General features: G+C 71.3%; 3 protein-coding genes across 6 annotated transcripts; 1 reads left to right on the forward strand and 2 right to left on the reverse strand.

Annotated features, from left to right (window-relative positions):
* The first annotated feature begins 450 nt into the window (after window positions 1-450).
* Window positions 451-6,864, forward strand: APBB1 (amyloid beta precursor protein binding family B member 1). Of its 3 annotated transcripts, XM_068179333.1 has the most exons (13): window positions 454-1,127; window positions 1,528-1,706; window positions 1,970-2,026; window positions 2,101-2,207; window positions 2,576-2,612; window positions 3,001-3,138; window positions 3,248-3,372; window positions 3,999-4,113; window positions 4,760-4,844; window positions 5,355-5,438; window positions 5,558-5,679; window positions 6,229-6,405; window positions 6,471-6,864. In XM_068179333.1, the coding sequence occupies exons 1-13, from the start codon at window positions 590-592 to the stop codon at window positions 6,636-6,638; spliced, it is 1,932 nt and encodes a 643-aa protein (XP_068035434.1). In that variant the 5' UTR covers window positions 454-589; the 3' UTR covers window positions 6,639-6,864. The 3 variants fall into 3 exon arrangements, with proteins under 3 accessions (XP_068035445.1, XP_068035437.1, XP_068035434.1); XM_068179344.1 differs by lacking the exon at window positions 3,001-3,138 and having other exon boundaries at window positions 451-1,127; XM_068179336.1 differs by lacking the exon at window positions 1,970-2,026 and having other exon boundaries at window positions 453-1,127.
* Window positions 6,865-7,257: 393 nt separating this feature from the next.
* Window positions 7,258-11,643, reverse strand: SMPD1 (sphingomyelin phosphodiesterase 1). Its single transcript, XM_068178052.1, has 6 exons — window positions 11,401-11,643; window positions 9,681-10,471; window positions 8,981-9,152; window positions 8,825-8,901; window positions 8,310-8,455; window positions 7,258-8,233 (listed from the first exon to the last, which is right to left on the reverse strand). Exons 1-6 carry the CDS (start codon window positions 11,641-11,643, stop codon window positions 7,818-7,820), a joined length of 1,845 nt encoding a protein of 614 aa, XP_068034153.1. The 3' UTR covers window positions 7,258-7,817.
* Window positions 11,644-12,698: 1,055 nt separating this feature from the next.
* On the reverse strand, window positions 12,699-15,685 carry CCKBR (cholecystokinin B receptor). Of its 2 annotated transcripts, XM_068179355.1 has the most exons (5): window positions 15,393-15,685; window positions 14,207-14,458; window positions 13,709-13,964; window positions 13,511-13,638; window positions 12,699-13,223 (listed from the first exon to the last, which is right to left on the reverse strand). In XM_068179355.1, the coding sequence occupies exons 1-5, from the start codon at window positions 15,541-15,543 to the stop codon at window positions 12,706-12,708; spliced, it is 1,305 nt and encodes a 434-aa protein (XP_068035456.1). In that variant the 5' UTR covers window positions 15,544-15,685; the 3' UTR covers window positions 12,699-12,705. The 2 variants fall into 2 exon arrangements, with proteins under 2 accessions (XP_068035456.1, XP_068035450.1); XM_068179349.1 differs by lacking the exon at window positions 15,393-15,685 and having other exon boundaries at window positions 14,207-14,813.
* Between the last annotated feature and the right edge of the window lie 115 nt (window positions 15,686-15,800).

The raw sequence follows: 15,800 nt of genomic DNA on the forward strand, positions 1-15,800 counted from the left end.
GGACAGAGAACGGGGGGCTCGGGCCGGCCCCGCCGCGCTGCGGGCAGGGACGGGGGCGGGCCGGGGCCGGGGCCCGTGCAGACCCCCGAGGGCCGGGCCGGGGGCAGCGGGGAGCTCGGCGGGTGCGGGGTCCCGGTGGGATCTCCCCGGGCAGGGCCGTGGGGCGGATGCGGACCCGGGCCGGGGGAGTGGCGGGGCCACCCCAGCGGTTGTGCTCGTGGAGGGGACGGCGGGGGGACCCGGGGCCGTGCGGCGGGGGCAGTGCGGGATGCCGGGAGCGGGGGGGATGCCGGTGCCGTGCCCGCGTCCCGGGGGGAGGCGGGGGGGGATGCCGGTGCTGCGGAAGGCTGCCCGGGGCCGGGAGCGGGCTGCGAGGGCATGCCGAGTCCTTGGGAGGACGCAGGGCCGCGGAGCGCCCGTGGCCGGGGGTCCCCGTGCTACCGCCGCTCCCCACAGGCCCGATGGACACGGAGGCGCCCCGGGGGCTGTAGCACCCCCACCCTCCCCACCCCAGCGCCGGCAGCCGCGGCCGGGCCGGGCCGGGCTCCCGCCGAGCCGGGGGTCCCGCCGGTCCCCGCGTCCTCGCGCCATGTCGGGGGCCCTGAGCAAGCGCAGCGACCTGGCCAACGACAACCGGTGCCCGGGGCTGAGCCTGGGGCTGGCGGCGGCCCCCGAGCCCCGCACCGGCCCCGGGGGGGGCCCGGCCGAGGAGCTGCCCGGCGCCGGGTGGGCGAAGGCCGGGCAGGACCAGAACCGCAACGAGCTCGAGCCGGGGCCGGGGCCGGGGCCGGGGCCGGGGCGGTCCCCCGGGGCGCACGGGGAGTTCCCCGGAGCCCTCGAGCCGGGGGTCCGGGCCCGCAATGCCCGGAACGCCGCCGGGAACCCGCGGGCTCTGCTGATCGGCGCCTCGGAGGAGGAGGAGGAGGATGAAGATGAGGAGGAGGACGAGGAGGAGGAGGACGGGGCCGGGGTCTCTCCGCCGGCTCTGGGCACGGAGCGGGGCCTGCGGGAGCCCCCGGGGCGCAGCGCCAGCCGCCTCTTCGGGGGGCCCGGCCCCGGCAGCGACGAGGACTCGAGCTGGGCCACGCTGAGCCAGGGCAGCCCCGGCAGCTCCCCCGATGAGCCAGGTGGGCACCGGCGGAGCCCCAGTGACTTATGGCTGCCCTGTGGAGCCCCACGGTGAGCTCTCGCTGTCCCACGGCTGCCCCACGGAGGCTTCTGACTTCTGACAATCTCCGGCTGCCCCACAGGGCCCGATGGCTGCCCCCACCTGCTCCTTCCTGCCGTGCCCCCGTGCTCCTATCAGCTCCACATCTCCCCAGTCCCTGGCTGGGTGCCCACTCCTACACCCCCAGCCCCCGGGTGCCATTCCTGGTCCCCCAGCCCCTGGGCACCGTTCTGTGTCCCCAGCCGCCATTGGTTCCGTGTCCCCTTGTCCCTGTGGAGCCCTGTTGGGGCATCCCTGCGTCCCTGGGCACGGGGGCTGCGCGGGGCTGGGGCTGACCCCCTTGGCCCCCTGCCCTGCAGAGTCGCTGTGGCCGTGTGGCGCGGGAGCGCACGGGGACCTGCCCCCCGGCTGGCTGCGGGTGCAGGACACCTCGGGCACCTACTACTGGCATGTCCCCACTGGGACCACCCAGTGGGAGCCCCCCGGCGGGCCCCACGAGAGCCCTTCCGACGGCAGCACCCCCACCGAGGGGCCCACCGTGAGTCGGGACTGAGAGGACTGGGCTTGGACTGGGAGGTGGCTGTGGGGCCACGGGGGCCCTACAGGGCATGGGGTGGCCGGGACATGATGGTGGGGTAGTTGTGGGGGGCGCAGGACACCCGTGGTATGGGCGTGGGTTGCTCTTGGGGTTACCATGGGGCTCCCATAGGGTGTTGTGGGGAGACTGGGGGGAACCATGGGGCATTTGTGGGGTGACTGGGGGGGCTGCCCTATGGAGCACCCTGACCCAGCCCCCTGCAGCTTTCCTGGACAGGCTTTGCCCCGGCCGAGACCTTCAATGATGGGGACTTGTGGAAGGTGAGAGGGGCTAGTGGATGGGAAAGGGTGGGGGGGTCAGTGCCCCCAACCCCACAGAGCCCCCTTGCCCCTAGGACCCCACAGCTGAGGAGGAGGAGGAGGAAGAGGAAGAGGAAGATGAGGAGCCAGGAGTGTCAGACCTGGAGATGCTGTCACCAGGCCCAGGATCACCGGGAGAGGGGTGCGGTGGGGGGCACAGGGACTGGGGGAACTCAGGGGCAGAGCTGTGCCTGGGCCCTGTCGGGATGTGGGACACTGGGATACAAGCAACACAATGGAGAGAGGGTGTCCAGTGTGAAGTGGGAACTGAGCGGGGCAGGGACCCAGGTGTGGGGCAGGGAAATGGGGTCTCAGGATGGGGGTTGGATGTGAGGGACTCCCAGGATCTCAAGGCAGGGGTTTGGGGGGGGAAGTCCGAGGTACTCGGTGTGCAATGACCCAGGTATAGGATGCGAGGGATCCCAGGGGGCTTTCAGGGACAGGGTTTGGGGGCGAAGAGTCCCCAGCGTCAGGGTGCAGTCACTGACGCCCCTTCCCTTCCTCTTGCAGCATGGCCCTGGGCGAGGAGGATGGGCTGGACTCCAAGGTAGGGCCAGTCTCTCCTGACCCTCCCAACCCACAGGGCCCCTTCCCCGCTCCCGTGGGGTCTGGTGCACTGCCGGGGCTGAGGTACCCACCGCAGGGATGCCCTGGGCTGTCACCTGCATGGGAGGGGCTCGGCACTGCCCCGAGGGCCCGGGGCTGTGCAGACTGGGGCGCTGAGGGGCCGGGTTACTGCTGGGGGGCTGAGGCTGCCCCGCACTGTCCCCCTGCCCCCCTGCCCATCACCATCTCTGCCCCAGAGCCCCCGCCCCACACCACCCCTGCCTCATGCTCCGTGCCTATCCTGCCCCGCATCACTCCCTTCTCCACCGCCCCCAGCCCATGCCATCCTTGCCCCACAGCCAGCCCCACACATCCCCCCTTGCCCCCAGGGCCTCCCGGTGCGCTCTCTGGGCTGGGTGCAGCTGCGGGAGGAGGAGCTGGGTCCCGGCCGCAGCAGCAGCGCTGTCAGCGCCTGCATCCGGCAGCTCTCGGGGCCTCGTGAGGGCCCCCCCGGCACCTGGGGGGAGGTGAGTGACCCCAGACCCCCCCGTGCCCCACACCCATCCCACACCCTCTCTACTGCCCCCCCGGCACCTGGGGGAGCGGAATACCCTCCTGACCCTCCCGTGCCCCCAGGCACGGGCGCTGCTGCTGCTGGAGGAGGGCACGCTGAAGCTGGTGGACCCCCAGGACCGGGCCCTGCTGCACGCGCAGCCCGTGGGCGGCATCCGCGTGTGGGGCGTGGGGCGGCACGGCAGCAGGTGGGGGACACGGGTGGGGCTGGGGCACGGGGATGCCCAGGTGTGTGGAGCTTGAGGTGGCACTGGTGTCCCGTGTGGAGGGCACGGGTTTCTGGGGTCTGCAGGGGACTCGGTACATACGGGGCTGGGGATCCTGTGTACGTGGGCTGCAGGGATGGGGGGATCTGGTTGTGTGGGACCCCCACGGGGCTTGGAGGTCCCACACAGTGCGGGGTGGGGGCTCTGGAATCCCGTGTATGTGGGGCCGGGGTCCCCACATGGGTGAGGCGTGGGGCTGTGGGGGTCACGTGGGCACAGGGCTGGGAGGTCCCACATGCGGACGTGGTCCCATGGCTTGGGCAGGTGGGGGCCGTGGGGTCCCCACACTGAGCCCCCCCGCAGAGAAGGGTGTGTGGCAGGAACACATCTGCTCCTCGGGGGTGTGGGCTGGGTCCTGGGGCTGGGGCGGAGGGGGGCCCATGCCCCCCCAGCACCCCCTAACCCTGCTCTGTCCCGCTGTGCTGCCGGGGACACAGGGAGAGGTATGGCTCCAACCTGCCCCCAGACCCCCAGTGCCCCCAGTCCCGGCCTGGACTGGGTGGGGAGGGGACCGGGGTGGTCCTGAGCATCCCCCCCGCTCCCCCCAGGGACTTTGCATACGTGGCCCGGGACCCCCTGACGCAGGTGCTGAAGTGCCACGTGTTCCGCTGCGAGGGGCCCGCCAGCGCCATCGCCGCCGGGCTGCACCAGGTCTGTGCTCAGGTGAGACCCCCCAGACCTCCCCAGGACCCCTCAAACCGCCCCCGTGGCCTGCACCATGTCTGTGCCTAAATGAGACCACCCTAAAATTCGCCCGGAACCCCACACTCTTGCCAGCACTGGTTCTGTGTCCAGGTAAAACCCTCCCAACCCTCTGCTGGGCTTCCCCCCAAACTGCCACCTTGGCCTGAGCTGCGTCTCTGCCTAGATGAGACCCCCAAAAAGCCCCTGAGAACCCCCTACCTGGCCTGCACCAGGTCTGGGCCCAGGTGAGACACCCCCAAGACCCCCCAGGCCAAGGTAACCCACTCCAAATTCCCCTTCCTTGGTCTGCACCACATCTGTGCCCAGGTGAGACCCCCAGAAACCTGCCAGGACTTGCCCTAGCCTGCACATCTGCACACAGGTGAGACCTCCAGGCCCCTCCAGCCCACCCCTAGGGGTGAACTCCTGCCCACCCCAGTGTCCCCACAGACCTGCCACAGGGCCCAGGGGTCCCTGCGGGTCCCTGCGGGTGCCCACGGTGTGACAGCCAGGAGGGCTGGGGGTGCCCCTTGTGTGACATCTGGGGGACTGTGGGTCACCATGGGGGTCCCTAGAGGTCACTGTGGTGTGACATCTGGGAGGGCCCTGTCCCCCTGTCTCCCAGCTGACGGCGGAGCGGCGAAGTGCCCGGGCAGCCGGCAACGGCCTGGGGACAGATCCCCCCCGGCTGGGGGAGCCTCCCCTGCAGGGTACGGGGTTAGGGGGTACCTGTGAGAGAACTGGGGGGGCATCTGGGGGTACCCTGGAGGGCACTGGGAGTCTGGGGGTAACTAGGAAGGGCTGGAGGACTGCTGGGGGATAGGGCGACTGCAGGGGAGGGGGCTTGTGGGTCTGGAGGTTGCATTCACTGGGGGAGGGCAGTTGGAAGGGAGGGTGGCTTTTCGGGAGATTTGGGGGGTGTCTGACAATGTCCTCCACCACAGTAGGACTCCTGGCCCCCAAGAGCAAGGCAGCGCAATTGAGGGTGCTGGGAGTTCTGGGGGTGCTCTGGGGGAGTGTTGGGGTGCTCTGGGGATACTTGAAGGGCTCTGGGGAGGTCTGCCATGTCCCCCTCACACTGGAGTGCCCAGGGTACAAGAGGTCTTGGGGGGTTTGGGTGCTGGGTGAGCACTGAGAGGTGGGGAGGGGTTCTGGAGGGATGTTGGGGCTCTGGGGTGTTTTGGGGGCTCTGGGGGTGTCTGACAGCGCCTCCCCCACAGTGGAGTTCCCAGCCCCCAAGAGTGAGGTGGTTCAGCGCTTCCCCGTGTGTTACCTGGGCTGTGTCCCCGTGGCCAAGCCAGTGGGTGAGTGGGGGACTGGAGGGGAAGGGGGAAGTGTCTCGGGGAGCTCCTCCGGTCCACGTGCGGCAGCTGTGGGGCAAGGGCACCCCCAGGGTTGCCCTGAGCCTCCCTGTGCCCCCCAGGCATGGATGTGATCAACGCGGCACTGGAGGCGGCGCTGGCCCCTGGCTCAGGGGAGCCGCCTGCGCCAACCCCCGTGGTGGTCAGTGTGGCCCCCGCCACCCTCACCATTGCTCACCGCCAGGTGTGTGCCCCCCTCGGACCCCCTGCCCTGGCACCCCCACCCACGCCCACCCTCACCATCACCAGCTCGGACCACCACCCTGGGGGGCTGTGGTGACCCTCTCCCACTCTGGGGAGATGTGTTGACCCCCATCCTCACTGGTGACCCCTTCCTGTTCTGGGGTCTGAGTGACCCTGTCACGTGCCAGCGGGCTGCAGAGACCCCCCCCTCCTTGTAGCAGGGAGCCACCATGGCTCCTTCCATCGTGTCCCCATCCCTCCACATCCCATGGGGCCTTGGGGAACCCCCTCCCACCGTGGGGGGCTGTGCTGAACCCTCCCAGCCCCAGGGATTCACAGTGACCCCCCCACCCTTCCTGGTGGGTGCCTTAGTGACACTCCATGTGCCCTGCTGACCCTGTCCCCATCCTGGGGGTGTCTCGATGCCCCCCTCCCCAACACGTGGGTGCCCCGGTGACCCCTTCCCCTTGCCGTGGGTGCCCCAATGCCCGCTGCTTCTCCTCCTGTGGTGCTCGAGCTGTGGGTGCCCCGGTGACCCCCGTGCCCCCAGACAGAGGCGGTGCTGTGCGAGTGCCGCGTGCGGTTCCTGTCCTTCATGGGGGTGGGACGCGACGTCCGCGCCTTCGCCTTCATCATGGCCAGCGCCCCCGGCACCTTCCGCTGCCACATGGTGTGGTGCGAGCCCAACGCCGCGGGGCTCAGCGAGGCGCTGCAGGCCGCCTGCGTGGTGAGTGGCACCCCGACCCCGCCCCGGGCTGCCCCCGGCCCCGCTGACCCCCTCGCTTCCCGCAGCTCCGCTACCAGAAGTGCCTGGACGCGCGGCCCCAGGCCTCCAGCTCCTGCCTGCCGGCCCCCCCGGCCGACTCGGTGGCACGGCGGGTGGGCTCCTCTGTGCGCCGGGGGGTGCAGACCCTCCTGGGGACCCTCAAACCGCGGCGGGGAGGGGCGCAGACCCCGTGAGTGGGGCGAGGGCATGGGGGGCATGTGGCTGGGCAAGGCAGCGTCAGGGGGCAGGACCGCGGACCCAACGCTCCGGGGCACAGAGTTACCCAGGGTGTTGGGTCAGGGGTCCTGCCCCCACCACTGCCCCCACGGTGGGTCACGCCCCCCCCGAGGTCCCCAATGCATGTGGCGTAACGAGGGTCTGTGTTGTACTAAATCATTAATTAATAAACCCATTCCACCAGCCCGGCTTGGCTGCCTCTGGCCTCACACAGGGAGGAGCAGCAAGAGGAGGAGGGATGAGGGTGTTGGGTCTGGTTTGGGTCTTCTTAGGATGTCACAGCTGAAGAGAGGCAGTGGGGTCTATCCACACCTTATTAGGGGGGCGATGGGAGTACAGGAATCACAGGCTGATCCCAATTGTGATCCCAGTGGGTGAGAATCAGGACAAGGAGGCGGGGTGGTGTGGCCCCAGCATCCCTGATTTGGGTCTCCCTAAGTTGTTGTGGCTGAGAATTATAGTGAGGAGGATGAAGGACAGTGTGGTCCGTCACACCTGTATGGGGCGTGATGGGAGCATGAGGACTATGTGCTGATCCTGATCCCAGTTCCGGTCCTGGTGGAGAGAGAGGATAATGAGGGGTGGTGGTGTCCATTGTGCCTTTATTTTGTAACTGGTGGGACATGGGGACCACGTGCCAATCCCAGCCTCAGTCCCGGTGACCTTGTACCGATCCTGCTCCCAGCCCCACTCCTGGTGTGACCTGTGCTGGCTACAATCCTGCTCCCTGTGTAACCGTGTCCCTGCCCTGCTTCCAGTGAGGCCACTGCTGACCCTGCTCCCAGTGTGACCACATCCCGGGAACTCCCAGGGTCACCACGTCCCTGGAGTTCCCGGTGTGACCGCGTCCCGGGAGCTCCCGGTGTGACCGCGTCCCGGGAGCTCCCGGTGTGACTGCGTCCCAGGAGCTCCCAGTGTGACCATGTCCCGGGAGCTCCCGGTGTGACCATGTCCCGGGAGCTCCCGGTGTGACCGTGTCCCGGGAGCTCCCAGTGTGACCGTGTCCCGGGAGCTCCTGGTATGACCACGTCCCAGGAGCTCCTGGTATGACCACGTCCCAGGAGCTCCTGGTATGACCACGTCCCAGGAGCTCCTGGTATGACCACGTCCCAGCCCCTGCTCCTGCCGGCCCTGGCTCAGCAGAGCCGCCGCTGGTGCCAGAGCTCCTGGATGCGCGGGAAGGGCAGCGCGGGGCGCAGGGGCCGGCAGAGCGCGGGGTCGGCGGCGCGGCCAGAGCGCAGGGCGCAGAGCAGGGCGGCCTTGCAGGGGCTGCCGCAGGGCTCGCGGGGCGGGTGCCCCTTGTGCAGGTGGAACCAGAAGAGCTGGAAGAGCGGCTCGTCGTCCTGCATGCGCCGCACCAGCCGGTCCCAGTCGGCCGGGAAGGCCGTGGGCAGCCCGTAGGCCTCGCGCGCGCCGTAGAGCCGCCGCCAGCGCGGGGCGGTCCCCGGGGGCGCCGCGTTGGCCTCCGTCAGGTTTAGGATGAAGGTCTCGTGGTCCAGGACTGCATGGGAGCTGCCGGGGTAGGAGCCGGCCACCTCGTACACGCGGTACCCTGCAGCGGGAGGGACGGTCAGCACCCGGGGATCGGGGTGGCTTGGGGGGACGCACGGCGGGGGCTTGGGGCGCACCGGGATTGAGGTTGATGTAGGTGGTGACACTTGGTGCGACGAAGGCGATGGAGACGGGACGTGACAGCGTCTCCTCATCGTAGAACAACTCGAACTCGTCCAGGTGTGTGTGCCCGAAAAACTGCGCCGCGATGGTGCCCTCGAACCTGCCAGGGTGGGTGAGCCGGGGGTGGCATCCCCAGAGCCCCACCCTGGAACCCCAACCCGAGCCTGGCCCTGAGGTCCAGTATGTGGGGTGGGGGTGCAGGATACATGGCGGGGGAGTCTGGCGCATGGGATGGCACATGGAGAGAGAGCCCAGGGTGTGGGGTCAAGGGTCTGTTGTATAGGGCAGGGGGACCATGTGTGGGATGGGAGTTGAGGGTGTGGAGCCAGGCTCTGGCTTGTGGGGTGGGGGGTCTGGTGTGGGGGTTGAGGGCACACGGACAGGGGTCCAGCACGTGGGGTTGGAGGCCAGGGCAGGGAATGGGGGTCTGGCACGTGGGGTGGGGTCTGGGCAGGGGTCAGGCACTGACCTGCTGACGATGCGGTAGTAGTTCCAGCTCCAGCTGTGCAGACAGTGGGCTGGGGGGATGTGCCCGATGATGTGCACCTGTGGGCAGGGAGACAGGGCTGGGGGTTTGCCCAGGGCCCACTGTGACCCCCCACATCCCCACAGAACCCCCCCACACCTTCTCCCCATCCCGCTCAGCATCTGCCAGGACCCCCATGAGCCACTGGAGCTGCCCTGCAGGGTCGGTGGCGTTGATGAGAAGCCAGAAGTTGGCCTGGGAGCAGAAGTTCATGTTGAGGGAGACGAGACGCAGCCCAGGCCAGACCTGTGCCGTGTAGAACCCGCCAGCCCTGTGTGGAAAAGGGGGGGTCAATGCTGCATCCCCTGAGCCACAGACCCTGCACTCATCCCACGGACCCCCAGCTCTCTGCCACCTGCACCGCCCACCCTCCTACAGCTCCCAGCCTGCAGCCCCTGTTACCCCACAGCCCTCTCTGTACCCCAGCCAGCCGTGACCCCCCTCCTTGCACCTCTCCCCACCACGAAGCTGAGACATCTGCACCCGGCCCCAGCTGGCCTGGTACCCCCACTGCCCCTCCAGCATGGAGACCATGCTGTGTCCTGCTAGTCCTGAGCCCCCAGTAGCCCGGAGTCCCCTGCTCTGAGCCTCCAGTCCGTGCTACTGTAGCTCCCAGAGCACCTGCCAGCCCAGAGCCCCCAGTCTGGAGCCTGCCAGCCCTGTGTCCCCTGATCCCTGGTACCCCAAATGCCACAGACCCAGGCCCCCAGTAGCCTAGAACGCCCGGCCCTGTGCCCTCCTACCCCCACAACCCCCAGAGCCTGAAGAGATGGAGCCCTCCCCCCGGCCCCGTGCCCACCGCAGGGTGCGCAGGGCGCCGGGGGGCAGCCAGTGCTGCCAGGCCTCGGCCATGGCGTCGTAGAGCCACGCGGCCGAGCGGTTGCCCCGCACGTAGGGCGGCGGGAAGGCGTTCACCGGCGTGGCCTCGTGGTTGCCCACGGCGGGGAAGACGCGCAGCCCCCCGAGGCGGGCGCGCAGCAGGGCCGTCACCGTGCGCAGCGCCCGCAGCTGGTCCCCGCGGCTCTGCTGCCACACGTCGTGCGCGGGGATGTCCCCGGTCCAGTACGCCGCCGCGAAGCTGCCGGTGCCGTTCCCGGTGCCGTTCCCGGTGCCGTTGGGGAGCTGGGCCAGCAGCGCGTCGATGGTGTGCAGGGGCAGGTCACACTTGCTGTAGGAGCCCCAGAAGCCCGCCGCCCCCGGCCCCTCGCGGGGCACCCCGCGGCAGCACAGCGGGTCGGGGCAGGCGGCGGCGCTGCCCGGCACGTACTGACGGTCCCAGTGCAGGTCCGTGAGGAAGAGGATGCGGGCCGTGGGCGCTCCGGGCGGCGGCGGCACAGGGGGCCGCACCGGTGGCTTGGGGGCGGCGGGCAGGGACAGGTTCCAGGCGCCCAGGATGTCCCAGTGGCCGCAGCGGGGGCCCAGCAGGAGCCCGCAGGCCTCGGGCGGGCGCAGCACGGAGCGAGCCCAGGCGGCCACCACGTCGCCCTGGAAGAGCTGGACGGCCTGGCGGCACACGGGCGGCCGCGCCAGCCGCAGCTCCTGGCACAGCCGCGACGCCACGCGCCCCACGCGGGCCACGTTCGGCTCCAGCTGCAGGGGGATGGACACTGGGCATGGTCCCGGCACCTCCTGCCGTCCTCGCTGCCCTCCACCCACCGGCTGCCCAGGACAGACCCTGCACACTGATCTCAGCTGCTGCCACTGGCCCGTGCCCGTCGGCACCGCCGGGAGGGGCACGGCCACCCCGGGAGGAGAGCGGCACCCCCCGGCAAGGGCACGGCACCCCAGCTGCCATCACTGTGCCGCACCCAGCAGCTCCCCGGGATGGCCCCCTGGCTCCTGTCACTGTCCCACACCCGCGGGCCACCCCGGCCCACTCAGCTGGGTATCCCGAGGCCAGAAGGGACCCACACGGTCCCGCAGCCCCTCTGTTCCCCAGCCCAGTGCCCTCCTCCCTCCCGTCCCCGCCCCGGCCTGTCCCCGTTCCTGTTCCTGTCCCAGCCCGTCCCCGTTCCCTTGAGCGGAGCCGCTGGCACGACCCCGCCCGTCCCCGCCTCCGTCCCCGTTGCTCTTTCAGCCGTCCCAGCCTGTCATTCTCCCCGTCCCCGCCCGTCCCGATCCCAGCCCGTCCCTGTCCCCATTCCCAACCCGGTCTCGTGCCTGTCACAAGCCCCGACCTGCCCCGGCCCCGGCCCGTCACGAGGGACTGGCCCGGCCTGTCCCTGTCCCTGTCCCTGTCCCGTCCCGTCCCTGTCCTCTCCCTGTCCCTGTCCCTGTCCTGTCCCTGTCCCTGTCCCTGTCCTGTCCCTGTCCTGTCCCTGTCCCTGTCCCGTCCCTGTCCCGTCCCTGTCCCTGCTGTCCCGTCCCCTCTGTCCCCGTTCCTGTCCCATTCCTGTCGCCCCCGCTCTTCTCGTCCTGGTGTCCCGGTGTCCACCCGTGCCTCGCCCGGAGTTCCGGCGTCCCCCCGGTGCCAGCCGGTGCCCCGCGTGTCCCGGCACTCGCCGGTCCCCCGTGCCCACCTGCAGCGCCAGGTCCAGCGCCCCGAAGAGCACCCGGCAGGCCGGGCACGACACGTTCCGCCAGCCCCAGCGCGGCGCCGCCGCCACCAGCTGCTCCTCGGGGCCGGGCGGCGACCCCGCGGTCACGGGCAGCGCCGGCAGCGCCGGCAGCGCCAGCGCGGCCAGGGCCAGGGCCAGGGCCAGGGCCAGGGCCGGCGATGGCCACGGCGGCCGCGGCAGCGGGGCCCGAGCCCCGGCGGCCATGGCCGAGCGAGGGGCGGGGCCGGCTCGGGGGCGGGGCCGAGCGCCGCCATTTATGGGCGAGGGGGCGGGGCAAGGCCGCTGAAAGGGCGGGGCCAAGGTCGGGCGGGGCGTGGGCCCGCCCCTGGCGCCATGGCCGAGAGGCGGGGGCGTGGCCACCAAGAGGGCGTGACCAATGTCCGCGGGGCTGAGCGGAGATGGGCGTGGCCACATGGGGCGGGGAGCCGTATGCAAATTGGGGAGCCGGGCCGACGTAAGGAGCGCGGGGCACGATGGGAGATGGAGTCCTGGGGCCGCCGGCGGTCCCCGGGGTGCCCCTCCCCCGCGGTCCCCTCCCCCGCGGCCGGTCACCCCCCGCGGCGGCGCTGGGTGCACCGGGCCCGGGGGTCCATCCCCCCCAGCGGCCGCGGCCGCCGCCGCCGGGCTCAGCGGTTCCCGCAGCGGAGGGTCCCAGCCCGTAGCCCCCCGAGCCCCGCGCGGTGCCGACCCCACGTCCCGCCCGGAGCTGCCCCGCGGAGCCTCCGTGCCGGAGGGGCAGGAGCGCTGGGAGCAGCGGCGCAGGTGGGCACGGGGTCAGTTTATTGTGACCGTAGCCGGGGAGCAGCGCGGGGAGACCCCGGGCTGAGCTGGGGGCTCCTCGACCTCCCTCCTCCTCCTCGAGGACCGGGCTCCTCGACCTGCCCGGCTCCAAGGCTCCTCCCGCCCGCCCCAGGCCCCCACCCAGCCGGGGCTCGGGGCCACTGGGACTGAGCGGGGGGTACTGGGCAAGGGTGTCCCGGGAGGGCGGGTGGCTGGGGGTGCACCGGAGGGGGGCACGGGGGTGCTGGCAGGGCAGGGGTTCATGCTCGGGGTGGGGTCCTGCGGGGGTGTCCAGCTCGGGGGGGGCAGGCACTGCTGTTAGGGGGCCTAAGGGGGGCTAGCTCAGGGGTCCCAGGCTGCTGAGGATGCTGTAGCTGAACTTGGACAGAAAGGTGTTGGCCTTGGGGGCTGGTGGGGGTCCAGCTGGCGTGGGCCCCAGGCACTGGTGTTGGAGGGCTCGGGGGGCTCCAGCTCGGGGGTGCCGGCTCAGGGGGGTCCCAGGCTGCTGACGGTGGTGTAGCTGAACTTGGAGAGCGAGGCGCTGGCCATGGGGGGCTCGTCCTCGGGTGGGCGGCGGGGGCAGGCGCGGCGGCAGCCCCAGCCTGCGCAGGTGGCCCCGAAGGCCTTGCGGAAGCGGCGGTTCATGAAGCAGTAGATGAGGGGGTTGGCGCAGGCGGAGGTGTAGGACAGCAGGTGGATGAAGGCGATGGGGGTGCCCGAGAGCGCCCGCTGGGCTGCCCGGGGGGCAAAGGCACGCCAGGTGTTGGCGGCGAAGATGGGCAGCCAGCAGAGGAAGAACATGGCCACGATGACCACCAGCATGCGGATCACGCGCCGCTTGGCCGCCAGCTGGGCCCCCGAGCTGTTGATGCGGGCCCGGTCCTGCTGCGCAGCCGCCCCCAGCGCCCGCAGCTCCAGCGCTGCGCCCGGACGTGACAGCTGCAGGTAGCACCCGTCACCGTCATCGCAGGTGGGCGCGGGGTCCCCCCCGATGCCACGCTGGGCTGTGGAGTGAGGAGGCATGGTCACGGCCATGGCACTGCAGGGACACGCTGCACCCCGACACCGCGGGAGCATCCTCCAGGAGGATGGGATGGGGTGCACGGGGACATGCTGCATCCCACGGCTACGAGGAGGTCCCCGGGAAAGGGGGGTGTCCCTGAGGAGCACACCGCTGTGGGGAGCAGGGGTGAGGGCTCAGCCCTGCCTCCCCTGCTGGGGTAGGCACTCTGCCCACATAGGAGTCACGCCAAGCGTCACCCCCAGCGTCACCCCCGCCCCATCCCCTCACCTGCCACCCCCCTCTTGACGTCCAGCTCGAAGCGGATGCCGCGGTAGAGCTCGCGGGAGATGAGCCCGTACGCCACCGTCATCACCACGCCCGGGATGAAGAAGAGCACGAGGAGCAGCAGGACGTACCTGGGACAGGTGGCCCCCGTCACTTGGCGTCCCCTCACGCCCGCGCTCCCCCTGGCTCCCCGGGACTCACCAGACCTGCCGGACGCGCTCGCTGGGCCAGTGGTGCGTGCACTGCGCGGGGGGCGGGCGGGGCGCCGCGGGCCGCGTGGTGCTGTACACGGCGTAGGGCAGCATCAGCAGCGCCGCCAGCGCCCAGGTGCCCGCGATGACGCGGCACGCGTGGGACCGCGTCTGCCAGGCGCGCGACTGCAGCGGGTTGCAGATGGCACTGTAGCGCTCGATGGCGATGGCCACCAGGCTGAAGGTGGACACGGCCACCGAAACCCCTGCGGGTGGCGGGGGGCGTCAGTGGGCATGGCGTGACACTGCGGTCCCCCGCCTCCTCCTGAAGCCCCCCGCTGTATTCCATGCTCCCATGAGGTGGGAATAGCCCCCCCGCGCATCGTCGGGGGAAGGACGAGCCCCTCCCTGTGCCCCCAGGTAACGACAAGGCAGGGATGAGCCCCCCCCCGCCGTGCCCCACCCTACCCATGAGGGAGGGACAAGCCCCCGCCGTGCCCCACCCTACCCATGAGGTAGGCGACGAGCTTGCAGACGACGTCGCCGAAGATGAAGGCGCCCATGAGGCCGGGCAGCAGGGTGAAGGGCATGCAGCACAGCGCCAGGAGCAGGTCACTCAGGGCCAGGGACAGCAGGAAGCAGTTGGTGACGGTGCGCAGCCGCCGGTTCAGCGCCAGCACGGCCACCACCAGCGCGTTGCCCCCGACGCTCAGCACGAAGATCAGCACGTACAGCACCACGCGCACCGCCACGTCCAGCTCTGCGGGCAGCGGGGCACGGCGCTGCACTGGCACCCCGGGTGCACCCCAGAGGCGCTCTGAAAGCACTCCCGAGGCCACCACAGAGACTCTCCCATGGCACCCCCAGGGTAGCCCGGTGGCCCCCCAGACACGCTCTGAAGGTACCCCAAAGGCGCCCCAGCACAGGCCCAGGCACTGGGACACGGGGGCTCCGACGTGACCGGCGCGGGCTCGGTGGAGACCCATTAGATGAGTGCATCGTTTCCCCCCCGTGTGGCAGCTGCCGGGATTTGGGGTGAACCCCACGATCCTCGGCTCAATTCCTTGAGGCTGAGGGACACTCATCCAGGTGGGTGCCCCCATTCTGCCCACCCTCCGCCTCGGTGCTGAGCCACGGCTCCCCCGGCGGCGCAGGGACCGGGGACGTCCTGCCCGGAGAGCGGAGTGACAAGCCGGAGCAGGGCCCCCAGGCGGGGGCTGGGATGGGGTTAGGGCTCTTGGTTCTGGTGGAGGGTGGGATGGGGGCGTCCCAGTCGGGGATCCAGCTGGAGGTCCCGGCCCCGGCAGTGGGGCAGGGGTGCGGGGCGGGCGCTGTCTGGTTCCGTGGCGTTCCTGTCGGAGTCCCCTCCGCCCTCCTGCTGCCACCGACACAGCCCGGCGTGTTCCCCCAGGCAGCGCTGAGGTCCGCATCGGAATCCCTGGGCAGTGCCGGGGCCCCCGAGCCCGCGGCCGGGGCGCGGGGATCGGGGATGACGGGTGCAATGAGGGGGCACGGCGGGGAGCGGGAGCGGCAGCGGTCGGGGACCGGGAGAACCGGAGCGCAGGGCGGCGGGCAGCGGGGTGGCACGGCGGGACGAAGCGGGGTGCCGGTGTGCCGGGGGGCGCAGGGCCGGGCACGAAACGGGAGCTCCTTCCCGGGTCCATCCCGCTCCTTCCCCCCGCCCCCGCTCTCACCTCTGGGCGCCGGGGGCCCGCGGAGGCCCCTGCGGAGGAGGTCGCAGACCGAGCCGTTGGTCCCGTTGCCGGTGCCGGGTCCGTTGCCGGTGCCGTTCCCGGAGCGGCAGAGCATCTCCTGCAGCGACTCGTTGAGGGGCCGGGGGTCCATGGCGGGGACCCCCCCCCTCCTCACTCCCCTCCTCCGGCAGGAGGCACCGGGAAGGATCAGGCACCGGGAGGCTCCGGGAGGGACGAGGCTCCGATCCGCTCGGAGCCGCCGGTGGATAAGCGGGGGCGGCGCCCGGCGCGGGGCGGGCCGGGGGCGGGGGGCGGTGGCGGCGGCGGGGGGAGCCCGGGGGGTGCTGGGGGGCGCGGGGGAGGCGGGAACAGGGGGAGCCCGGGGCGGCGGGGGACGGGCGGGGCCAT

This window comes from Anomalospiza imberbis, chromosome 2, assembly GCF_031753505.1.
Source record: "Anomalospiza imberbis isolate Cuckoo-Finch-1a 21T00152 chromosome 2, ASM3175350v1, whole genome shotgun sequence".
NCBI classification, from domain to species: Eukaryota; Metazoa; Chordata; class Aves; order Passeriformes; family Viduidae; genus Anomalospiza; species Anomalospiza imberbis.